Source organism: Telmatherina bonti (assembly GCF_933228915.1).
Source record: "Telmatherina bonti genome assembly, chromosome: 2".
Taxonomy (NCBI): domain Eukaryota; kingdom Metazoa; phylum Chordata; class Actinopteri; order Atheriniformes; family Telmatherinidae; genus Telmatherina; species Telmatherina bonti.
In genome coordinates, this window is record NC_136620.1 from 10,800,613 (window position 1) to 10,826,823 (window position 26,211).

The 26,211-nt window shown below is 41.7% G+C and overlaps 1 protein-coding gene across 3 annotated transcripts; it reads left to right on the top strand.

Annotated features, from left to right (window-relative positions):
* The first annotated feature begins 2,099 nt into the window (after window positions 1-2,099).
* On the top strand, window positions 2,100-24,896 carry csnk2a2b (casein kinase 2, alpha prime polypeptide b). 3 transcript variants are annotated; one of them, XR_013771578.1, is made up of 13 exons: window positions 2,100-3,003; window positions 3,640-3,751; window positions 7,440-7,541; window positions 11,414-11,464; window positions 11,568-11,627; window positions 11,742-11,825; window positions 18,584-18,694; window positions 18,833-18,934; window positions 20,369-20,469; window positions 21,832-21,980; window positions 22,076-22,155; window positions 23,940-24,004; window positions 24,141-24,896. XR_013771578.1 is itself a non-coding variant. In XM_079253260.1 (12 exons), the coding sequence occupies exons 1-11, from the start codon at window positions 2,900-2,902 to the stop codon at window positions 22,150-22,152; spliced, it is 1,053 nt and encodes a 350-aa protein (XP_079109386.1). In that variant the 5' UTR covers window positions 2,100-2,899; the 3' UTR covers window positions 22,153-22,155; window positions 23,940-24,896. The 3 variants fall into 3 exon arrangements, 2 of the variants coding, with proteins under 2 accessions (XP_079109386.1, XP_079109385.1); XM_079253260.1 differs by having other exon boundaries at window positions 23,940-24,896; XM_079253259.1 differs by lacking the exon at window positions 23,940-24,004.
* Window positions 24,897-26,211: the final 1,315 nt, after the last annotated feature.

The window sequence follows — 26,211 nt, forward strand, 5'->3', positions numbered from 1 at the left end:
TCCATGTGCTCGCCAGAGGTAGCCTGACTGCCATTAGGTACCGAGATGAGATCCTCAGACCCCTTGTGGGACCATATGCTGGTCCGGTTGGCCCTGGGTTCCTCCTAATGCAAGACAACGCTAGACCTCATGTGGCTGGAGTGTGTCAGCAGTTCCTGACACACGAAGGCATTGGTTATGGACTGGCCCGCCCGTTCCCCAGACCTGAATCCAGCTGAGCACATCTGGGACATCATGTCTCGCTCCGTCCACCAACGCCAAGTTGCACCACAGACTGTCCAGGACTTGGCGGATGCTTTGGTCCAGGTCTGGGAAGCAATCCCTCAGGAAAACATCTGCCGCTTCATCAGAAGCATGCACAGGCATTGTAGGGAGGTCATACAGACACGCGGAGGCCACACACTACTGAACCTCATTTTGACTTGTTTAAAGGACATTACATCAAAGTTGGATCAGCCTTTAGTGTGTTTTTCCACTTTAGTTTTGAGTATAACTCCAAATCCAGACCTCCATGGGTTGATATGTTTGATTTTCATTGATAATTTTTGTGTGATTTTGTTTTCAGCACATTAAACTATAGAAAGAATGAAGTATTTAATAAAAATATTTCATTCACTCAGATCAACGTGTTACTTTAGTGTCCCCTTTATTTTTTTTGTGCAGTGTATATTTTTTATTGTTCATGATTACAAAATGTACAGACTTTCAGGACAAGGAACCACTTTATCCAGAGTAAAAAAAAAAATGTCTCTGAGGAAAATGAACTACCCAAGCTTTAATGCTATGTGTATCATATCAAAACATACTGTTTCTAAGACCTTTGCCATCATTTTATGGTAAAATCTTTGCTCAAAACCTTATTGTATATGATCTGATTCTTGTTTTTTGTCCGCTGTGGATATTTCTCGCATCAAAGTAATTTTTAACATATAGTAATCAACGGTACATGTATGCTAGTTATTAGTATTTTATTCTAATACATTTTATTAAAGGACCAAATAAAGACTTCAGATTTAAACAATTCTATTTTCAGACAATTATTTTTTCTGACAGGTTTTAAAACACAGGTGTCAGACTCCAGCCCTCGAGGGCCAGCATCCTTCAGATTTTAGTTGTCTCCATGCTCCAACACACCTGACCGACATTCATAAATAGGTTGACAAGACGCTGCTGAATCTGTTTGATTTGAAACAGCTGGGTTGGTGCAGGGAAACAACATAAACCTGCCGGACACCGGCCCTCAAGGACTGGAGTTTGGCCATAGACTGTATATAAAAAGATGGACGTAACCTCCGTGACGTCACCCATAGTTTTCTGAAAAGCTGAATTGAAGCTCGGTGGGCGGTTCCTACCATGGCCATCTTGGCAGAGGCATGCGTGTCGTTTCGTCAGGAAAATACATATATGGGCAAAGAGGGGAGGCTGTGAGTGTCATGGTGGATGATTGACATCGAGCAAACTCCGAGCTTTCTGTAGCTAAGAACTAACCGAGCTAACCCTGAGATAACAGGAGCTAACCAGCTAACGGAGGTAAGTGGGTTAACGCTAAGTCACGTTGTTAACCAGCTAAAAACCACGGTTGTTCTACATTCTTCTAACTTGAAGCAGGAGTTCGGGTACATGTCAGTCAAAAAGGACACACCCCTAAATATATCAAACTTCGAGATTAAATTACTTTTAAATGGGCGAGTTAGAAAAAAAATTCACTCCCCACACAGTTGTCATGAAGGTAAACCTGACCTATTAAACCGAAAATGGATTTTTGTACCAGGCTTTAAACATGTTTATTTCTGCTGTGAAGTTGGTCTTTTTAATATGGGAGTCTATGGAGATTTGCTCTGTTTTGGAGCCTAGTGGATGAAGGAGGTACTGCAGTTTTATGCACTTCGCAGAGGCTTCACTTTTAACGGCCGGAGGCTCCGTCCATCTTTCTTATACGGTCTATATGAGTTTGACAAGGCTTGAGAAAGCCCCCGCATCCTGGCCACTAGAGGGCGCTGTAGCCCCGCTGACTTCCAGGGGGTCGCTGCTTCCATCTTCACCCCGGTAGCCAGCGGCTTTCACATCCGGGCGGCTCTCCTGCTCCTCATCCAACGCAATCCGCCTCCCTTCCCTGCGCTCTTGACCGGGGAGGTCCGCGGCAGCAGAACAAACTCCGGAATCCCGGGCCCTTTGTCGGCGTCTGGCACCGGGCCACCAAGAAGCTGCTTCCCCGCCCAGCCGGCAGCACATGACGCAGGCTCCGCGGATGGTGGCGCCCAGAGCCGAGCGCTCCCCGTCGGTGCGACATCTCCGCGCTGAAGCAGCATCGCCAGCTAACGCTAGCTAACAACATCGATCCCTGTGCTGCTCCACCCCCCCCTCTGCCTCCGGTCAACCCCACCACAGATCCATCACATCCACAGCTGATTGATAACTAGCGCCGGACCACCGAAGGCATCCCACCCCCATCCATCGTCCGCAAACTAGTTCAAGAATTTTACCCGCTTCTACGAGGATTTGGGCCCCAAAAAGAGAGTAAAGTCAGCCTAACCCGTGACATTTAGATTCCTCTGTTGCCTGGCAGGGGTTCATCTTTACTACCTCAGCAACCCGATGGCTCCCTTTCCTTCTGTTTAATCACCATTCCTGACTCTTCTCGCTCCCCTGGAGCTCCTCTACCTCATCCCGTCGAGGATCGCTGCTCTGCGGGTTCGGACATCTCTGGTTCTCATTCCGGTTCCTTCCCTCCACAAGCCAGCTGGCTGGCCTGTTTCACTTCACACCCACCCACACACACGGAGAGAGCAGCTTCCTCATTACCCCCCCCCCACCCTCCTCATCACCCCGTCCAGCTTTTTCCCCCGGCTGTCCACATCCCAGCGGATCTCCGTGACACCCGCCCCGCGGTGTCCGAGCCATGCCGGGTCCGGTGGCCGGTAGCAAGTCCCGTGTGTACACAGACGTCAACACGCTGAAGAGTCGAGAGTACTGGGATTACGAGGCCCACGTTCCCAACTGGAAGTGAGGATATTTCAGGTTACTTAACATGCATGCTTGTAGATGTTTTCTGCATCTTGAGGAGGCAGAGAGAGCGCGAGGCAATTTAGGGCTGTGACGATACGCTTCGATTCGATTCCGATTTTTTTGGGTGCCGATTCGATTTAAATTGCGATTCTCACAATTCTTTGATATTGCTAATTTTTGAAGATTTAAAAACAAAATAAATGAATATAACTTTTTTATTTTTCTTTATTTCAATGAGGAAAAAACCCAGTAGCCAGACCATCATTCTGCTTCTTTAATGCCTTAGAAGACAAGTAAAAAGATAAATAAAAACAATAAAAATGATCAATAAATTTTTTTTATCATGGATTATTTTTATTTATTTAAAAAAAAATCCATTTTTAAAATTGTGAAGCAAAAAAAAAAAAAAAAAATCCAGATTTTTGATTTGATTTTCCCACCCCTAGTGTCTGTTATTATCCGTGTAGCTTTGAGGGTGTGATGACTGGTAGTACAGCCTGCTGCTCTGCTGTCTGACACTTCCCTCTTGTCAGCTTCATATTTGTCCCCCTGTTCACCCCTCTCCTCTCTCTGAGGATGAATCCATCTCAGGAAGAACAGTCAAGCATCTTGTTTTTCTGTCTGTCTCCATAGCAACCAGGAGGACTACCAGCTGGTTCGGAAGCTGGGCAGAGGGAAGTACAGCGAAGTCTTTGAGGCAATCAACATCACCAATAATGAGAAAGTGGTGGTCAAAATCTTGAAGGTGAGCTGCTGAGGGCTTCTGGGAATATTTCTAACTAAGCCAGGCAGATGTTTCCAACCACATGGATGTAGGAAAGACTGCTTAAACACTGAAAAAATGTGGAAACCATTCCCTAGTTGTGGCATTCCTGGTCATAGTTGACATAATTAGCCTGTCGGTGAAGGAGGAGGATGATTTTCCTCTTTTTGTTCTGTGATAATTTACATGTAAACTAAACAACTAAAGCAAGCAGTCCAAAGCCTTTTGACTGATTTCCGCCAAGTTTTGTTCTGTTTACACAATAAAGTGAAATTGTTTGTCATTTTAATCAGGAAAATTAAAACAGCAAAGGCTTCATTTATAGAATGTTTGTCACAAAGTTCTGCATATTACAGCAAAACCATATTAAAAGTCTGGAAGTTGATATGTATTTACTTTTGACAAACCATGGTGAAATAAGACAAGATGGAAAAGGGGGCAATGCCTTAGGCTGTGATTTCCACAGCCTGGGGACCCACATGGTGAAAATAATCAATATTTAAATCAATATTGAAAATAATCATTAGTTTCAGCCCTAATTTATCATCTGGATGAAAACATGGGAGTCTGACTAAAAGTTTGGCTAAAAATGTTTTGTGTTAAACTTCATGTAAACCTCTGTAATGAGATGTCAGCACAGTTCAGTTAAAGTAATAGACATTTAGATAATAAGCAAAATCTTTTGATTAAACTGATGATGTGATTTAATTATATCAGTTTAGTGGTTAAGGAGAACAACATTCGGAAGATGATTTGAAATAATTAGATTTTTTTTTTTTAAAGAATTTTTCTACATTTTCTTACATTTAAGAAAGGCCTCTCCTGCTTGGTCATGCCAATGTACATAATAAAATACAAAATACAGAAAATTCTCACATGTGGGAACCAGCAACAATCGCATATCTGACCTTTCCGCCAGATGTAAATGAGCGACGCTTCAGTATAGATGTACGTCTGGCCCTAATCGCAGTCCTGCTTGTTAAACCAGCAAGCACATTAATTGCTTTTAGAAATCACTGGAAGGGTAAAAGAATTGCTGCCTGAGCAGTGACCTGTGAGATAAGTTAGGAGATCAGAAAGAAAATTAATAATACAATATTTCCACAAACATACATTTATTCATTACGTTGTATGTTAGTAGAGTCGGCCGGGCATGCTCTGTGAAGTGTGATTGGTCAGAACTGAGATCCTTCGCTTCTGTTCATGTGTCTCTTAGCTTCATTATATTGGGTCAGTACAGAAGATGTATTTTAGCTCCTCCTAACCCTTAAAAGTCACGATAGATCGCCCGCACTTCCACGTGCTATCACTTTAATTGTCAACTGTGTCATCCGCTTAGCCTTCAAGCGATTTATGGAAGTTTTCCAGATGTTTCTATGCAGTCCAGGAGCTTTACGGTCCAGCTGCAAATCCACAGTGAGGGATCCATGATAACATTATTTATCACATATTTGCCATCAAAATAAAATATCATTATTATATTGCTAAGACGTCTATTTAAATCTGAAAACGATGATGGAGCCTCTTCCTGTCAAACCCTTGATCAATCGGAGTGCCTATTTCTACAAAGGTCTGATTGTAAATTCTGTTTTAACGTTTGGGTCGCTCTTTATGCTGCTGTGTCTATTGATACTTTCATTCAAATCATTTTAGCTTCATAATCTGGCAGCTGAAGCTGTTCTGAAAAAAAAATATTTGGATGTTAACTTGGATTAAAAGGGTTCAGCTTCTACAGCTGTTGTAAAATTAGAGAAGCAGACTAGAAATGGAGGAAAAGCTTTGGAGTTTTAAGGGTTAATGAACAGTTTGTGTTCAATTTAATTCAGCTTTATTTGTATAGCGCCACTCAACAACAATGTTGTCGCAGGGCGCTTTACATGCACATCGTTTCAATCCAATTCATTCATATCCTATAATAGAAACCAACTGATTGCATTGAGACATGACTTCAATCCAATCCCCCATCCTGAGCTGCACGAGGCGACAGTGGGAAGGAAAAAACTCCCCTTTAACAGGAAGAAAACCTCCGGCAGAACCCGGCTCAGGGAGGGCAGCCATCTGCCTCGACTGGTTGGAGTGGAGACGACAGGAAAGACAGATCAACATGTACAACTGCATTTATTCAGGAAGACCTGCGGAAAAAAGGAGAAATAAGTTAGAGACGGCAGTATTGGCATATATTTATACATTAATACATGAGAGAAATGGAGTAAGGTACATTGCTACATAAGTAATGGTTGGCTAGACTACCCATAACTATAAGAGCAAAGAGCATAACCTGGACAGTTGGGTCCCGTACATGCAGACTCCAACTCAGGAGATGCTCACCCCCATGTCTGCATAACTAAAGGATGGCTAGACCAGTGTTTTTCAGCCTTTTTTGAGCCAAGGCACACTTTTTTCACTGAAAAATCACAAGACACACCACAAACCAAAATGTTTTTTGTTTGTTTTGTTTAAAAAAAAGTCCATATTATTATAAAGTCCATCTTGTCAAAGCCTCTTGAACAGAAATCCAATAAACACAAGAAGTTCAAGAATTTTATTATCTTTCATTGGGGCCCGTTTGGATGAACACAGAGCTGCTTTTTAGACCAATTAGGTGAAATTGGGTAATTTCTCAGGGCACACCTGATAGTGTGCCACGGCACAGTGGTTGGAAAACACTGGGCTAGACTACGCCTAACTCTAACAGCATAACCTGGACACTTGGGCCCTGTACATGCAGACTCCAGCTCAGGATATTGCATGGGATCAGTTGAAGGGACGCTGCTAAGGCCCCTCTTTGTCTCTGGAGCCCCTGATGTCTGACCAGAAGACCTCGTAAATTAAGAATAATTGTCTATTTTTTTTATTTTTAAAGCAGTTTGAAGTTTAGGTTTTGTTGGCTTTTAGCTTCCCAACATCTTCAAAAATGCGGGAAAAATAAAAAAAAAGGTGAAATTTTAGCTTCCAGTCTATTTTTTTAATGCTGCACCTAAATCTTGTGCCGATATTCCTAAAATTTTGGAGCATCAGTGTTGAAGATTGTCTGGATTTTTATGATTTGCTACTTTTGGTGAGTCAGCTTCTGTTGCCTGGTAACAATCCATCTCATGATGCAGATATTTCACCATGAAACACACAAGGAAAAAGAAAAATGTGGGAAGAAAAGCAGTCAAACTTCACAAACTGAATAATTGTGATGCAAGCCGGCAGCAGGAGGAAGCTCAGGCTTTTTCATGGATTTCAGACTTCTTGCCTGTTTTTTCCTCATCCAGCTGCTTTAATAAACGATGAGAAAATGCATATCAGAGCAACTGGAAGGAATCCTGTTCCGCCGGTCTGCAGGGAAAGCTGACCTCTAACGCCACTTTCCTGCAGCACCAGCATCTGTCCGGCCGCAGAGATTACAACCCAGCCTAGAAATGAAAGGAGGTGTCACAGCTGACGGATGAGGATCAGTTGTCTTTCATTTAAATGTAAACCTCGAACTCTGAGGGATGCTGAGGAGAGCAGCAGTGGGGTGAGGGCAGCAGAATCAGCAGATTCAGGCTCAGGAGAGGAAACGGACACATGTCGGCCTCGCCGCTTTGCATCTTAATGTTTGTTTCTTCCTTTTGCTCTAATCTGAAACTTTTGCTAAATCTGTCTGTGCTTGTGTTGTTTCTTTTTCTTTTGGACGAGTCAGCCGGTCAAAAAGAAGAAGATCAAGCGAGAGATCAAGATTCTGGAGAACCTGCGAGGAGGAACCAACATAATCCGCCTGGTAGACACAGTCAAAGACCCAGTGGTAGGCGCGCTCCTCTTCTCCGGGCTTAGTCATTTCTTTCCTGTTTGTTTGGTTTGTTGAGCAGATATTAGCAAACCAAGATGTACATGACTGATTTTGTGGGTGTATTTCTCTGTTTGGGGTGGTGGGGGGAGTTGGTGGAAGAATCCCGGGATTTGGCCTGGAAAGATGGATTGTTGAGGCATCTGCAGTAATCTAGGGGAAACTTTCATTGATGAGATGATGAGGGACCTCAAAGGGGAGTGGCTGCCCTCTCTTATCTGAGTGTGTCTTCTTGATATTGTTCTGCAGGAAAGCAGCAGGATAACACACACTCCGGCTACTTTATCAGGTGCACCGTGCTCGCTGTGGGTTAAACACCCCTTTTCCTTCAGACCTGCCTTCATTGTTGGTGTTGTAGATTAAATGTGATGTTGGAAACATTGTTGAGAGATTTCTCTCCATATTGACATGAAGCATCATACGGTGGCCCAGCAGCTGCTCTATTTGATGTAGATCTGATGACTTTGGAGGCCGTTGGAGGACAGTGAACTCATCGTCATGGTGGAGATGATGTGAGCTTTGTGACATGGTGCATCATCCTGCTGGAAGTTTCCATAAGAAGATGCTACACTGTGCTCAGAAAGGGATGGACATGGTCAGCAGCAGGACTCTGGTAGGCTGTGCTGGTTAAACCATCACACCAGCAGCAGCCTGAAGCGTTGCTCCTGACGGCAGGATGGATCCATGTTGTCATGATGTTTCCAACAGATTCTGATCCTACCATGTGAATGTGGAGCTGAACTGGAGACTCATCAGACCAGCAACGTTTCTCCATCTTCTATTGTCCAGTTCTGGTGAGTCTGTGTGAATTGTAGCCTCAGTTTCCTGTTCTTACTGACAGGAGGGTCTTCTGCTGCGGGAGATCCATCTGTTTCCAGGCTGGACGGGTTGCGGGATCTGACATGATGTTCTGGATATACTGGTTAAAACCAATGCTTGTTGGACTTCTTGTTGCCTTTCTGTCATCTCCAACCAGTCTGTCCGTTCTCCTTTGACATCAACCAGACATGTTGGTCCAGAGAACTGGTGCTGACTGGAGATTTTCTCTGCAAACTGGAGATGGTTGAGTGTGAAAATCCCAGTAGGTCAGCTGTGTCTGAAACAGTCCAACCAGCAACCGTGTTACTGCGGGAGGCTTTGGGCTCCTGCTGCCTCTGAAATATTTGAGATCTTTCTCTTCTGCAAAGGAACCACCATGTTTTTTAAAAACCACACCAGATGTCTCGCCACAAAAACTTTTCAGAGCTGATAAACCCCAACAAACCAGAAAGGCAGGATATTTTTAGGCTGTGGAGGCATTGTGACTCAGCCAGGCTGTGCTTCAGCGCCGTGGTGGAGACCCTGCAGGGTCTCTTTGTGTGTGTTTGTTCCTGTAAACAACAGGGGGTCAGAAAACTCCCATCACAGTCACAGTTTTTTTGCTTTTGTTTTAGACAGTTTGATTGAAATGCAGCTGCAGAAATGCGCTTGACTTGTCGAGCTCCGTGCAGAAGGTTCCACTGCGAGTCAAGTCAAAGGCCAACGTCGACTTAAAAAGACCTTTTCTTTTCTGCTTTATGTCCAAAATGACACATCTAAAGTAAATGAAGTATATCTTCATAATTACAAGAGCTGTGTGTATCACTTTGGTCTAAGATAAAGCTGAGACATGTCAGGTCACTGCACAAGAGTTGGGATTTATATACGTGTCACCGGAACTTCACCTGGAACTGGGGTTGTCTCGACGCTACGATGATGCTTGATACTATTTTTGCTACTACAACACAGAGGGAAAAATACCTTTTTAAAAAAAAATAAAGTCAGAACAGCGCAAATAATCACAACTTATAGGAGGAAAGTCTAAATTAATACAAGAAAAGATGTTAACGGTGTGGAATAATTGCATTACTTGAAAGCTCTGTGAACTCGTGCAGATATGTTCTCCTCAAACTGCTCACTGTAGACAACAGGTGTCAAATTCCAGCCGGTATCCTGCAGGGTTTTGTTGTCTCCCTGCTACAACATACCTGACTGATATGAATAAACAGGTTGACAAGAAGCTGCTGGATCCATTTGATTTTAGTCAGCTGTGTTGGAGGAGGGAAACATTAAAAACCTGGATGCCGACCCTCCAGGACTGGAGTTTAACTCCCCTGCTGGAGAGTAAAAAATCCAAAACTAAAAGAAACTTCAACCGTTGTTAACAAGTACACTGTGTTCGTTTAGTGAACTGGTTAACAACTTGCTCACCTCCTGAAACACCCATGGATCCATGGATAATGCGGTTCTGTTTGGAGTCGTGTCAACGTGAAACGTGGTGAAGCATTGCTTCAAAGCCCAAACAGAAGTTTTACTTTCCAGTATTTTTACCGCTACAAGCTGGTTTTGACCGCTGCCACGTTGAAAGTGCGTCTCCAGTGTAAACAATGGGTCCACCAGGTAGTTGCTGTAGAGAGAGGGGCTGCCCGCTGCAGTGCCAGTTCAAAATGGTGAGAGGAAGCCGTTCTAAAAGCAGCGTTTAGGTATCAATACCCGTTTTTATTAATATCTCAGCTAGATACTACATTCTGGTATTATTTAGTATTTAAATATTAGGGCTGTGACGAAATGCTTCAGTCCCGATTAGATTTGATTCTGATTTTTTTGGGTGCCGATTTGATTTAAATTGCAATTCTCATAATTCCTCGATATTGCCGATTTTTTTATTTTTATTTATTTATTTTTTTTTGTAGACTAAAAAAAAAAACCCCAAAAAAATACAATCAGGAAAAAGCAAGTGAGTAGCCAGACCATCATTCTGCTGCTATAATGCCCAATAAGACAAGTAAAAAGATCAATAAAAATGACAAAAATTACATCATGGATTATTTTTATTTATTTTTAAAAAAAAAATCAACATTTTTAACAAAAAAATTGTGAAGCAAAAAATCCCGATATTCCGTTTTTCCACCCCAAGTTAATATCTTTTTTTTTTTTTTTTTTTTTTTTTAACACTACCTGGAAGACAGTAGAAATAGTAAACGTCTTTGTTGTAAATGTCTTTACTTTCAGTGAAAAACAGACAACAAATAAGTTAATCTAGGAATGAGTGACGTCATGTGTGACGAGGAACTGGACCACAGTAGAAGCTAAAAAAAAAAAGGGATCCTGAACAGTTTTTCTCATGTTTAAATAGAAGTGTTACACGGCCGCAAATGTTGATGACGGACGCCTCTATCAATAGTCAGAGAATCTGGGGGAAGACCCCACATTCATCTTAGAAACACCATGAGGGTCCAGAAAGACGTAAAACCCAAGATGGTCTACGATAGGAAGAGAGAATACTTGACTATTAAACCTCCTTCATCTCCATGGAGACGAGCAGGACCTTCACGGTTCATTTCAGACGGAGGCAGAGTGGTGGAGACACATCCGCAGTTTTTTTTTTTTTTTAGAGCTGGAAGAAAACTTTTCACACAGAACATGACTTCTGATTGGCTGCTCGCTCCCACAGTGATGAGACAGTCATGTTGGTAGTCAGCTGTCACCTTGCCTCTGCGGTTTGCTTGAAGTGGAGAAATGAGCAGGTCCAACACGGCTCTCTTCATGTTGTCCAGACACTCCCATGTAATCGCCTGCAGTTGGAACTTTATGTTACTTGGATTCAATTCTCCGTAGAGTCTTTCAGCTGGGTGATTTTGGTACGTTACACGTTAGGATTGGTGCTTCCTGATAAGAGATCTTCTGCACTGCACGCATCTCCTGCTGTTCCCTGTACTGGGGGGTCTCATCAAGACGAGCGGGGCTGTCTGTCCGCTGGCTGAATCTCTAACAAGCCACATGTTTTCTTCCTCCTCTGTCTCCCCGTGCAGTCCAGAACTCCCGCGCTCGTCTTCGAATGCATCAACAACACAGACTTCAAGGTACAGTCGCATCTCTCTGCGTGTTTGATTCCTCTTTGCCTTGTAAGATGCAGGAAGTGTGAGGGAAGGTGAGTCCTGATGCAGCTGTGTTTGGTCTCGGCAGGAGTTGTACCAGAAGTTGACAGATTATGACATCCGTTTCTACATGTTCGAACTACTGAAGGTGAGACTTGTTTCATCAGGATGCCCTGTTGGTGTGTTAAGAGTTCATAATTCATCATTCTGATTGTCTCTTCTGATGTGTGTGTGTGTGTGTGTGTGTGTGTGTGTGTGTCAGGCTCTGGACTACTGTCACAGTATGGGAATCATGCACCGTGACGTCAAACCTCACAATGTGATGATCGACCATCAGTTAAGAAAGGTAGGTGGTTCCTTATATAGTCATCTTTTTTTATTTTTTCATCTCTCACTCCCACACTATGAACATTATCTCGCACCCCCCACCTCGCCTCCCGCTTTCTGTCTCTCACTGCTTATTTTCTCTGGCTTTTGTTATATATTTTCCTGTTTTGAAAAGGAGCTGGGTTTGCATTAGCGTAGGCTTTTTTCCACACGCGGCTCTGGTGTGACTGCGTTAGGCGTGAGCTTCTGAAAATAACACAACATGTCATTTCCACCGGAATAAACGAGCCTCCTGCTAATAAGCCAGATCATGAAAGTCCTCATTGTCTTTATTCTGCCGGTCTCAAACCCTTAAAATGTGTTTTCTTTAAAGGTTTAAAGAGCTGATCTTTTAAATTTATGCATCTACTGTACCAGCCTTTTCCATGTCACTTTTAAAGGTGGTGGCAGAGTGGACTGTCAGATTTTTTGACGCACTTTCAAAACCCCAAATATGATTTAAAAAAAAAAAAGGGAAAGGATTTAGAAAATTACAAATAATTTATTTTTCTTGAAAAAAAGAACACCGCCCCCCCGACGTGACATAAATGACCTGTCTTCCCTCACCGTTCTTACGCTCATCAAAAAGCTAAATAACAGACTTTAAATAAAAATCTATCTGTGTAATATAACCTAATATACTAAAATATAATACCAAAAATAATTTAACTTACAAAACAGCCATTTCTCATAAAAGAACAAAAACGTAAATGACCTCTAGACTTACGATGCAACGTTTTGGTGTTTTGTGTCTCCTGAGCTGCGCCAGCTGTCCCATATCTCATCATCCAGAGAGTAACTGTCGTTGAGACACGGTGGGCACAAAGGTCCTCGTCCACCATGTTCACATTCACCACAAACATCAACTGTAGCATCACTCTGTGAATGTCCTTTAACTTCCAGATCCACCTCCAAAATGTCCTGTTTAATAATTAAAATGGATCACAGCAGTGTCTTTTTAATATGATGACACGTTTCACTCAGAAATGCAGGTTTTGTTGTGGCCGCCTGGTTAATAAGACTCATCAGACCCACCTGGAGGGTTCATCCGATGCAGTGAACCGCATCTTAAAATGATGCCTCAGTAGGTGGAAGTTTGCTTTATCAACTGTAGGAGGAACAGTGATATAATTGTTTATTTTACGGTGTACCACGTTCCTCTTTAACCACAACGGCACAAGGACGCGTGTCCCGACGCGCTCCTGGGACCAGACTGCACCCCGCTGTCCGTGTTCGGGAGGAATTAACGACTAGTTTATGCATTAAGTTGTTTTTTTTTTTTTATTTGAAGCTCATCATGTGGTTATTTATAACTAATTTAACTCTCAAAAAAGGTTTCAGTGCACATCTTTATTATTTTTTCATTCACATTTTTGTCATGATGCTTATCAGTCATCTGTTATCAGTCTGTGTGTGTTTGGACACGCATGTCTCATGACCTTTTATGGGCATTTTCTGGCCGTTTGCGATGCAAAGTTGAGCCAGCTGGTCCGGCCTTTCAACTTAGGAGAGATTGGTGTTCACCAGTCTAAGAAGAAAGATACGAACGTTCACAAATCTGACGGCGGTCCAGGGTGACTTACAGGAAGTCAGGCCTTGTTGTAGCAGAGAGCCCCGTGCGTTTAGGAGCATTTCGGCTCATCTGTCAGGACTGTGGAATGTGTTTAGAGGCGTTTAGACTCGCGCCCGGCCCTATCTACTTTCCATATACAGAAATCGCAAAAGACATCTTTAGCAGCTTATGAGTTAAGAGCAAATTCAAGAAGATTCGTAAGAAGAAGTTGGTGAATGAGACCATCCGTCTCTTCCTTCAAATGTATAAGACTGGACATTAAAGGTTCCTGAAATATCAGTCCGAGCTAGGCCTGTCGCAATAAGCAATAAGTCAATTAATCTCACAATAAGAAAAAATGTGCGTAATAAGTTTGCTGGATGCAATCATTTTCATTAGTTTTTCTTTTCTCGAGTGCCACATTGGTTTCTAAGGCAATATTAACTAAACACAGCAATACAACAAGCTTCCATCTGCACTTTTCCCAGCACTTTGGGGCAAAAAGACCTTAACAAACAAGCTAGCTCCATCTTCCCGACAGTCCATGATCACTGTGTGTTTAACCAACAGATAAATACTAACAGGACGGTGCAACATGAGTTGCACTCAGACAGTGTGGTTGGTAAAGCCATGCTGCCCTTTAATATTATTAAATAGGTGACGGTTTGGAAAAATGTTGCAAACATTTCACAGCCAGTATGAATCGCCTGGACGAACATACGTGTTACAAATGGCTTTTCCACAACTTAATGACATGAAAAATGACATTTTACCATTCCACCTCTGGTCAGGTCCCAACATGTCCCCTTATATGAGCTTTACCATAGACTATGTAACCATGTTACATGGTGTTTAGAGACCATATGTTCCAGGAAAAACCCTGACCTGTTTTATCTGACTGGGAACTGGATGAGTCTAGTCTGCACATCGAGCTAAATGTTCTGTAGAAATTAATGTTGATCTTTGAAAGCGTATACTTACATTATTATGGCTTTATTGTTATTTTAGTTGAAAATGGTCTCGAAATGACAACAATAGTCGCTTAGCGCAATATTATCGTTTATCGCAATAATTTCTGAGACAATTAATCGCATGGTAAACTTTGTTACCGTGACAGGCCTAGTCTGAGCTTCTTGGTTAGGCCTGTAATGCCTTTTACTGTCCTGTGGGATGACATTTGGGACGATCACCTCTAGTAATACGATACACAACTGTTTTCATTGTTTTATCGGAATTTTATCATACAATACAATTTGTTGTTGGTCTTAATCCATCCCTTATTTCTTGATATTTTACTTCCAAACAGCCAGACTAGCTTGCAGTCTCTGGAAGTGGTTTTGAGCGACAGTTCTACAGCTTTTTAAAGGTATTTTAAGTTTTTTAGTCCAGTCTTTGTACCTGATTGGCTCCTAACTCAAGGGATGAGCCTGTGTTGTGTTTACAACAAGATGTTTTTAGTAAACAAGCAGTTTTAAAGTTGGCACTTCAAACCAGCCAATGTGTTAACCGGAATAAAAACCCAGTTCCAGGCTGGGAAAACAGTCGTAAAGTTGTTTTTGTTTTCTGCCTCGGGACACTGCTGGTCACCGACTGTTCCAGGAATGTGGATAATGAATGTCAGTGTGCTATAAAAATGAGTCAGAAGCAGTTTAAAGTGTTGCTTTAACCCCTTAACATTCACAGTAACAAAAAGAGCAGAGCAAGACATTTCTGTGTTTTTCTGTGTGTTTTGGACAAGAATTAACAGAATGAATATTTTTTTTAGTAATGTTTTGACATGTTAAAAAGAAGAATTCAATATTAATATAACGACAGCAAAAGGGTTGAAATATGAAACAGTAGTGTTATTACAAACACTTAGTTTGGGTTTTAAATACCCAAACCAGCTGGTAGAGATGCTCTAACTGGTTTATTTCCACAATTTTAAAAAAAAGAAATTCATCAAAGTCCATGCAAATTTACCCCTGCTAAATGGTAGACCAGGACCTTAAAGGGTTAAGGAAGGAAAACGGGGAGTAAAGGCCGCGTTCTGCCAAGTGACACACAAACTGGACTAAAACTCAGGCAACAGTTCCGATAGTGGGATTAATACTCTTCAGAACTGGGACCTAAACGTTACAGAGGATTGTCTTTGCAGAGGACACAACAAAATGTGTAAAGAAATGCGGGATGTGGTGGGACTTCTGCACAACGATGTAATCCTCAGTTTCCTCTTCTCAGGCAGCAGGAGCATCTTTACTACGTTAAATCACAGTTATACGGGTTTTGACAGAGGCTTGGAGAATTTTAATCCATTATTCAGGACTGGTTTCGGCTTTCAGAGAAGAGGGTTGGAGGGGAAACTGTTTCTTTCTTGCTGCTCCAAAGTGCACCAGATTAGTTGGATTTATGTTAATACCTGGTGACTGGGTGGACCAGTTTAAACCTTTGTATCGCTGCTATGAACTTGGTGTCTTTTTTTTATTTATTTATTTTTTTCGAACTAAAAAAAAAAGGACTTTTAAAAGAACAAATATTGCGTACAACAAACAACAAATAAAATAAGCTTCTGAAGTTTGAAAAAGGGCCAATAAAATACCTCTAAATCACTGGATGTTTTCAACAGTAGTGTGTTCATTTTATAATGTAGTTTGACACTAAAACACCCAATAAGTTACTAATTAAAGATGATTTCTTTGACTTTTGTAGCTTTTATGACCATTCTGAATAAACTAGCTTAACAGGGTGTAAAATCAGGTCTGTTAGGTGTGTGTGTGTGGTATCCACTGAAAGCACAGAATCTCAGCTAAATGCTGATTAAAGTCGTCTCTGTATCAACTCCTGTCCTGTGCTTTGGACATGCCAGATAGCACTAGTAAGAGATGCACAACCTAAAAATCATGATACTTTGCTCTTTCTTAAGGATGACGGGGAACTCCATTGTTGGTGCTGCTCTGGAGCAAAATGCACCAACAAGCCTGAAATCCTGGACATGCGGCTTCCTAACTCTGATCTGGTGTTGTGTGTTGATGGCTCTGCTTCTCGTGGCCTAACACAGGGTTAGATCGGGTGGCATTTGCTGCATGTACTCACTGTGAGGCTGTTGGTTCGGGTACTTTGTCTAGATGTTACGCAGCCCAAACAGCAGAGACGAACGACATCTCCACCAACAGCACACACCTCAGATCACAAATCTGTAGCTTTCATCAGACGGAGTCGGAAGCGAAACAAGCCAAAGTTATGCTTCACTTTGAAAAAAAAAACATCATGGACTGTCCCGACTTTGTTTTGGCTCCAAAACTTTAACTGTATTTATGGAAAAATCCCATTTTCCAGTGTTTATCATTAATTTTCTGCTCGGTTACATGGCCTTGATCGGACGAAGACGGGTGCCAGTCATGCCGTGTCGCTGGTATTTCCCTCCTTACTATTAATGATCGTGAGATGGATGTAAACCGGGTGACATCAGCATCATTCTGCTGTATCCTACAAATAAAACAAGGGTCAATCATGAAAATCATCCAGCCGAAGTCGGAGTTACGAAGCTGACCAGTCTTACAGAAGTACATTTCTATGTTTATGCATACATAAGCAGGATGCATAGATCCACCGGTTTGTGTTGATTTCATCAGCTTTTTGCTACTTTCGTATAAAATGACACCCCAAAAGAAACGTTCACCTACGTTAGAAGTCTTAGAGATGATCTTAACGACAAAGTGGGACAAGGTTTTGTGTCCCAGATTCCTGTTCCGATCATGTCCACATGTTCATTCTTGGCTTTATTGAGTTTTTTTTGTCCTCTGCAGTACATTTAAAAAGCAAAGCAAGGCTGCTTTATTTGTACATTTCATGTGCAAGACAACTGTGTTTTACATAAATCATTAAAAGCATCACATCGAAGGATTAGAAGGAGAATTTAAAAAAATAGAAACGTAACTAAAATATAGAAAGAAACAGACAACAGAATACATACAGTGAGGATCTGTTTATACTCAGGGTGGAAGGAAGAGCCGACCCAGATGCTCTGAGAAGTCTTGTGGCTCGTATGAGGTCTGCTGATCAGATCTATATTCTTGACCGGAACCATTCAGAGCCTCGTGATCCAGAAACATTTTAACGTCATTCTCTGGCGAACAGGAAGCCAGTGTAGCGATGTGAGAACTGCTGTCTCATGTTTACTTGTTCTGGTCCTTGTGAGGACACAAGCAGCAGCATCTGGATTAGCTGCAGTTGTCTTAAGCCCCCTTTTCACTGACAGGGTCTAGTTGGGCCGCAGCTCTTTTTTATTTTGTGTGTTTCCACGTGCGAAAATTGGAACAGATACCCTAATATCCAACCCAACGTGTCCTACTTTTTTGTTGCCCTTTCATTGGGGTATCAATCTAACTGATCTGACCTGAAAGGAAGGAGCTTGACACATTTCAGTTTGTTGATTGGTTATAAAAAAAAGAAAGAAAGAAAATACTTCCTTTACCTGCGATGGACTGGTGACTTGTCCAGGTTGTATCTGCCTCTCGACCAATGATTGCTGGGATAGACTCCAGTTTCCCTACGACCCTTCATCGGACTAAGTGGTTAAGAAAATGGATGAATGGATGGATGGATGGATGGATGGACTGATTGATTGAGCCATCAGTCTTTATTCTAGGTAAATTCTTTATGTAATAAAAAGTTCCATCTTCTGTTATTTAAACACAGTAGTATCTGCAGTGATGGAATCTTTAAGTAGTATTTTGACACCAAGGTGGTTTTCATAAGGTTTTATTTGCAGAGAAATAATAAATTATTTTGGGTATTTTAGTTATAAGCATGGAGTAAAAAAAAAAAAAACCCAAAACTTTAATACATTGAGCATCCACTTCAATTGGGTACATGTTCCTATAGAAAGAAAAACTGAGCTGTTTAAGAAGCCTTAGCCTTTTTTTTTAAAAAAATCATTAGTTATGTTTTTACACTAAACCCTGATTCCTTTCTTTCTTTTCAGTTGTAAAAAAAAAAGTCTAACTTAGATGTGAAAACTGTGAAAGAAAATCAGAAGAGAAATCCACTGATTTCTGGATGAAGAAAAGCCGGAAAATGTCTGAAAGAAAAACAATCTGTTTTGTCCAACAGGGGGCAGCGTTAGACCACATTAATGAAATAACCCAGGAAGAAGAAGTTAAAGCAGCTTTGAAGATGAAAGAAGAAATGTGTGTGTTTTTTCACAGCTACGCCTTATAGACTGGGGTTTGGCAGAATTCTACCACCCGTCCCAGGAATACAACGTCCGAGTGGCCTCAAGATACTTCAAAGGCCCTGAGCTGCTGGTGGACTACCAGGTAAAACACACACACACACACACCTACACACACCTGAAAGCAGACAAGTCATTCAGCTGCTGCTGTTGTGACATGTGGATAATTATGGCGTCTCTGTTCTCATCATCGGCAGCGCTGTTTGATGACTTTGTGTTGCAGATGTATGATTACAGTCTGGACATGTGGAGTTTGGGCTGCATGCTGGCCAGTATGATCTTTCAGAAGGAGCCTTTCTTCCACGGACAAGACAACTACGACCAGGTACCTGTGGCACACAAGCAGCTCCTTATGTCAAACAAGGCAGATGAAGAAATTATATGATAAATTATATTATAGTAGTATATATAAAGTGCACTGTACACACAAATATAAATATTAAAAAAAAATAAAAAAATAAATATATATATATATATATATATATATATATATATATATATATATATATATATATACACACACACACACACACACACACACACACACACACACATATAAACCTATAGGATTCTTGCCCTGGTGTTTGTTATCTCTGTGTTTGAAGATGGGTTGGGATAAATAACACCTTGAATGTCCCAAAAGGAGGACGGTACCTACATGCTTTGCAGTTAAAGTCCCTCTAGATGCAACGTAGCTGATCTCAAAACCCTCACACACGTTACCTTAAAGTTTTATTTATTTTCTAGGGTCCTAACCCTTTTAAAGTGAACGTAACAAAATAATATAGAAACAGAATAAAGTAACAAAAAAGTCTCATTCCAACTAAATTCCCTTCTGCTCTCTAAACAAGTAATAAATATTACAGAGTTAATCAGAATTTCTCTCAGAGAAATCGGATGGAAAAGGCTGCAGGACCTCTACCTGGACTTCCTTCTGGAAGCTACAGTTGTGCTCATATTTATTCATACCCTTTCATGAAAGAAGAAAAAAAAAACAGCTGCCTGTAAAATAAGCTGAAATTAACTAAAGTAATAATAAATAAAAATTTTATGAAAATCATTACGTTATTTTCTAATTCTGGTCCAATAGAAATATTTTTTTAAATAATTTAAAAATTAAAAGAACATTTTTTCTTTCACTCAGTTAAATGAAAAAACTGTCTTATATTGCAAAATTATATTTTTGCAAATTTTTAGTTATTGTTCCTTTTTTAAGTCTCAAGTTATTTGAGAGACTGTTGTAAATTCAGCCTTTTCTTTAATGAAAGAGTATCAATAGATATGAGCCCAACTGTACATTATAAAGAAGTTTTTTAGCGTTTCTTCTGAACCCGACTGTAGAAACGCACAATAAAACGTCTAGCTAGCTTTGACTTCCAGCTGCTCTTTATCAGAATAGCTAAAGTAAATAATAATGTGACTGTGGAAATAAAGAAAGAAGCATAATTCTCCAGATCTTATCATCTGTATAACACAATGTTCAGATAATGCTGCTGAAGTCGTCACATTGTGCTGAAAGCTCAACCCGAGTCCTGAACAATCACAACATGACAACATCTCATTTCAGTCCTGTATTACATTGTCTTTTCCTGAATGTGTTGATCTGCCCCTATGTTTCAGACATAATCAGATTTAGAAAGGGATTATATATTTAGGGATCTTTATGATTAATTGATCAGGACATTTAACACTATGGTTAATTTTGAAATCAAGTAATGATGACACCCTAATCCACTGAAGCCGTTTGTTGTTTTTCCAGCTTGTGCGAATTGCCAAAGTCCTGGGGACAGACGAGCTCTTCGGCTACCTGCGGAAATACCACATCGAGCTGGACCCGCGTTTCAAAGACCTGCTTGGACAGTAAGTCCACACTGGCTCATGTAGGATGGGGGTTGTGCAGAAGCCAAAGCATCAGCGCTAAATCTTCCCTCGTTCTGGAGCTCCTTCCTGCACTAGTTCAGTGTCAAACGTCCCACATCTGGCACTAACAGGTGTTTCTCATGGCGGGCTACAGTCATCGTTGAGCTGTTTTCACACAGGCGCTTACGTTTCCAGAGAACGATTTGTAGTTGGGTCTGTGAGCTGTCTGAACTAACCAGCTCTGGAACGAGGTCTCGCTGCAGACGCGGCCACCTCCAAGGGCGCAGCTTTGGTTTTGACATTGATAGAGACATGAAAGTGTCTCATTGAGGCCTCTGGAATACGAGAGTTTCTTTTTTTCAGGAACCTGCACCAAAAAAGGTAATTTTTTTTATCTGTACTATACTTTGTGAAGGTCAGATGAACAGTTCAGGATAACTTATGACTAACGCAGTCCAAATCACACCTCTGACCCGTCTCAGCCTGTGCCTGCCTCAACATCTCCCCTCTCCAGACTGGCAGCTTTGATTCTGTCCCAACAATAAAACACATTCATGTGTGCAAAGAAAAGTCTTTACTTGGTCATCACCTCTATGAATTACTATAAATAGCAGAAAGAACATGATTTCTTTATTAATTAAGCTCTAATGTTGGTTCACTGTAAAACAACTCCTTTCTTTTCTTTGCTCCTGGAGTTCTGACTGAAGACAGCTTCTGTCGGCACCAGAGGTGGCAATTCCTGATCCGGAAAGTAAAAGTCCAGTCCGGCAGCTGTTCCGACCAGTCACCAAACCAGCTGAATTTAATGAGCAGAGTTTATCTGCCAGATAAACGAGCCTCTTAGTGAAAACATCTGTTCTAAATGTACAGGTAGATCCAAAAAACACAGCAGGACTTTTACTTTCTGGACCAGGAACTGCCACCTCTGGTGAGCACCAACCAGAACACAGGAACAGAGCCATTCATATCAGCTGAAATGAGTTATAAGCTGGAGTTAAAGCAGCATTGTTGCTGGTGGAGAGTTGAGATCTCTCCGCTGTTCTACAGAAAGGAAAATGATCGGAGCAGCTGAGGAGTTGCTGGATATTGATGGAGAACTGTCCCTTTAATGCGTATCTAATTCTAGGAACATCTGCTAATTTCTCCTCATAGCTTACACAATGTATGCTTTTCATATATGCAGCTCCTTCCAGGGTGCAGAAATCTGCATTAAAGCCCCAGCAGCTGAACCAGTATGACTGTTTAACTTTGTATTTCTGAGGCTGTATGACCCAACAGCAGATTTGATGGTTCCTGCAGTCCGTCTGCAGCAGACAGACTCTTTATGGGTGGCAGTGATGTGAAACTGTTTTACCTCTGCAGGCAGAGCAGGAAGCGCTGGGAACAGTTTGTGCAGACAGAGAACCAGCACTTAGTAAGTCCTGAAGCCTTGGACCTGCTGGACAAGCTGCTACGCTACGACCACCAACAGAGACTGACGGCCACAGAAGCCATGGAGCATCCCTACTTCTGTAAGCCGCATACAGGAAGTCAAAACGTTTGCATGGTCTTGGCCTCCAAAAAACTACTAGAAAGAATGATATTTTTCACCTGTTCTGTCCTGCAGACCCCGTAGTAAAGGAACAGTCTCTGTCGAACTCTGACAACAACATGGTTTCCAGTGGCAACACTACAGCGCGATGAAAGGTGATGGTCTGAGATGCCGTTAATCCATCAGGAAGTCATTCAAACTAATGCCGCCATCACTACACCTCCTCTTTCTACAAAAAAACCCACATTTTTCTTCTTAGACTCTCGTTCAGATTCAGTGTTTTCGCTTCTGCTGTTTCCTGAGGACGCTGGTGTGTAACTCTGCAGGCTAAACTGAGATGGATAGCTTGTCTCTTACATAAACTAAACAAGTTTTCCTGACATTTACATCACATCCAGGTTTGCAATCCAGCCACAAAATGTGGGATTCATTCAGAGACTTGATGGTAAATCCACAGCGATCCATGATGACACCTTTATTCATCACATTTTCATGATAATAAAAAAACCCACTGTTGCTCTATTTTAACCTGGAAATTATCTGGAAGAATCTACAAAATTATTTCACACCTAAGTTTGGTTTCACTCTGCATTTATAAAAAATCAAACCACCTGAACAACGTAGATGTAACTCGCTCGCTTGGTAGAGCCTGTCAAAAACTTCACGTACCGAGGGTCCATAGTGACAGCCAACGGGGCCCGAACACCAGACATTATCCACAGACGATCCCTGGCAGCATCAGCTCTGCCGTTGCTCTGGAAACCGGACCATCTCAGGCAAGACGAAGCTCCGGATTTACAACTCTGCCGTACTTCCAGTCTGGCTCTTCGGCTCGGAAACAAAAACCCTGGCTCCCAGAATAGATGTCTTCGACAGCAGAACCGTAGAAAACATCAGATGGTCCCAGAAGGTCACCAATGAGGTGTTCAGAGCTCGTACGTGCCAGGCAGAGCATCTTGCCTGGCCGCGCAACGTTGTACCTGCTGGTTTGGTCATGTACTCCACCTTCCCTCTGACCACCCGTCAAGAGCCCTTTTCCAGTTCCATCCACAGGCTGCCGGCTGGAAACGGCCGCGAGGCAGGAGCCCTGGATTAGGTTAGACATGGTGGAGGTACTGCCTGAAACGACCTCCGACCAAGAGAGAAGAATCAGACCAGTTGTCCAGGACTGAAACGGACGACTTTCCCCTTCAGCTACCTGGTTGACGTCTAGTAAACAATGGAGCAAGATTTTTATGGGGTCTTTGGGTTTCTGTTTTCACCTTGGTGCTCAAACCTAACACAGTTTTTACCAGAATCCGTCCAGTATGGACCGCAGGAGAGCCAGCGACATGTCGCTCTACGTCACTTCCTCTCTCTGTGACTGGATGGCTGAGCTTTCACATTACTCCAAACAAAGCGTAAAACCAGTGGATGCAAAACATGGTTTGTTTAAAGACCAAACAGCGCCGGGGAGAATACACCCGAAGACCTCCATGAACAAAGACCAGGAAAACAGGGAACCCTCTTGGAGCCAGGGCTCCTCAGAGACAACCTGAGGTGTGACGTGAGCAGGACTGGAGACTGGAGTTTCAGCACCCCGTTTCCAACCTTCTCCAACTAGACATAAAGATAACATTAGGCTTTATTTGTGCCGTAGTAGGAAAATTCAGACACCTTAGCAGCTCCAGAAGAACAGAGCAGTAAGAAAAACAACGCTGTGCAACAATATTTCTAATAATGATAAACAAAGATACAGATCATACGACTGAAAGAGGAATAAAATAGAATAAAAGGTATAAAATCTGAATAAAAGCAGGTAAAGTCTCAGCTGATGTGCAAGTGAATATTTTGCTAGTTTGTTGTGCTTATAAGTAGAAATGAATACCAGCATGAGCACTCCTTTATACATGAACAGTGTTGAAATTCAGCCTTTTAGTTGTTGTTTTGTTTCTTTTAGATCTATTTAAGCCTGGGAAAAAAGTCCTCCTTCATGTTAACAGCAGCATTTCCTCCAGTTTAGGGGTAAACCGGTTCCTCCTCTCTCAAACTAAGTAGATATATTCATGAACTGAACAGACTTCAGCTTCAGCATGAAGGATTTAAGATGCACTTGTTGCTGTTTTCTTCCTCACACCTGTTCTTTTCTCTCTTTTCACAGGAGTGGAGGAAGAAGGACGTTTGTTACCTCAACTTTGTACCCGGTTGTGACAGTAACTTTAACAAGTGTACAGTGACAATGGATCAAAGTAACTGACCAGTTACATTCTCAGACATGTGCATACGGATACACACATCAATGCAAGCACACTTCTGCAAACACAATAAATGCACACACACACACACACAAACACCCTCCTCCTCTGTGTCAGTCTGTGATTGGCTTGTTCTGGTTCCCTGTCCGACAGCCCGACCAGTGAGCTTGAAGCTGCTCCCCCATCGTCCTTCTCGACTGGTCTCTAACACCCCCCCCCCAACTCAGTCTCATCTATGTCAACAGAGACAAACTATTCTTAAAGACAACTCAGTCCCTCCTCCTTTATATCACCCTCTTCTACGATTGCATCAGCATGGAGAATGAACTGGAGTGTGAGCTTGTACGAGTCCCAACCCCGCCTCCCCGGTTCAGGTCTGACTGACCATTCATCTTCCCCCCTTTCCCTCCTCATCCTCCTCTCCAGCAGATGACAGGTGTCTTAACACTACTCCAGATCTGAAAGTGGCATGGTGGACTCTAGATAGAATGATGATAATTATAATATTAATGACAAATAAATGATTTTTATTTAGATGAAGCGCCTGTGTTGTAAGTGGATTTATTGCATATTATACTGGTTTTTATTTTGCCTTTATATTTTGGATGATTTAGCCTCCAGTATATTTTAAAGCAAATCAGCCACGCTTAAAGGATTAAAGTTTACCCGAAGAAAATATGGATTTAAGTGTTTATCTAAAGGTTATTAAGTAGTATATATAAAGTAATTAATGTTATGAAAACCTCATTTTCGGAAAAGTTGGAAGTTTTTTAAAATGCAATAAAAACATAAACCTGGAATTTGTTGATTAGTTTGAACATTTTTTTAAAGTTGTACAACAAAAGAATTATTTTCAGTGTATTTACTGGTAAACTTTGTTAAAGCTGTTAGTTTGAGACAGCGACATGCTCTAAAAGAGTTGGCAAAGGAAAAAGGGATATACAATGCTGCTGTTTTGCAGATACCAGCAGCTCTTGCCAGGTAAGGGCGTCACAATTGGGTATAAAACAGGGGCGTCCATCTGTTTCTTGAGGGCCACAATCCTGCAGGTTTTCCATGTATCCCTGCTTCAACTCACCTGACTCAAACTAATCATTTGCAGAACTTCATTGGCTGTTTGATCCATTTTATGGAAGACAAGTGTGTTGGAACAGGCATACATGGAAAACCTGCAGGGTAGTGGCCCTTGAGGACCAACTTTTGGGACCCCTGGTATAAAGGGGATGTCCACTAAAGGGATGTTAAACTTTGATCGTCTATGGCCGCTGTCCTGAAGGTTGGAGGTGTTTCTCTGCTTCAACACATCCGACTCAACTGGTCTTGGTACAGAACTTTACAGATCCAGGCCAAGTTGCGTAAAATAAGCTAGACCTGGTTTGGTTTCTTGAAAAATTTTATATTGTGTTTTTATCATTCAGATGCAGAAAATGTGAGTTCTGAAGAGAAGAAACGCTGACGAGAGCCGCCATCAGGGCTACCTTTTGAAAACCTTTTGGGGATTATGGCTACCTGCACTAGACCTCTTTTAGATGTGTAACAAAAAAAAAAACAAACAGGATCACTGCTAACATGGAGAAAAGATAAGGGACAACATTGTCTCATTTGGCTAGAACATCTGAGAAATTAATGAAAGATCCTCAAAAACACCTAATACCTGTTTCTTTTTGTCAAACCCAGGCAAGCCATTAGAAACTGATTATTCCAAAGTGGACTCAGCACTCTCACAAGTAACCTGGTGTTTCCAGTTTAGTACAGATAAGACTGCAATGAACTATCGGGGAAAACTAAACAGCCACTCAGTAAATGGATGACTCAGCACAGGAGAGACAACTCATTAGGCCAGGATTCAGCTGTTTTTTTTCTGCATCTTTGTGATAACAGATGCATGTTTGAAGACAACAATGTTAAAATTTTCAACAGACAAGTTATCTGAGTAGGAAGTCAAAGAGCCCATGTATAGCAAAGCAGCGAAGCCTT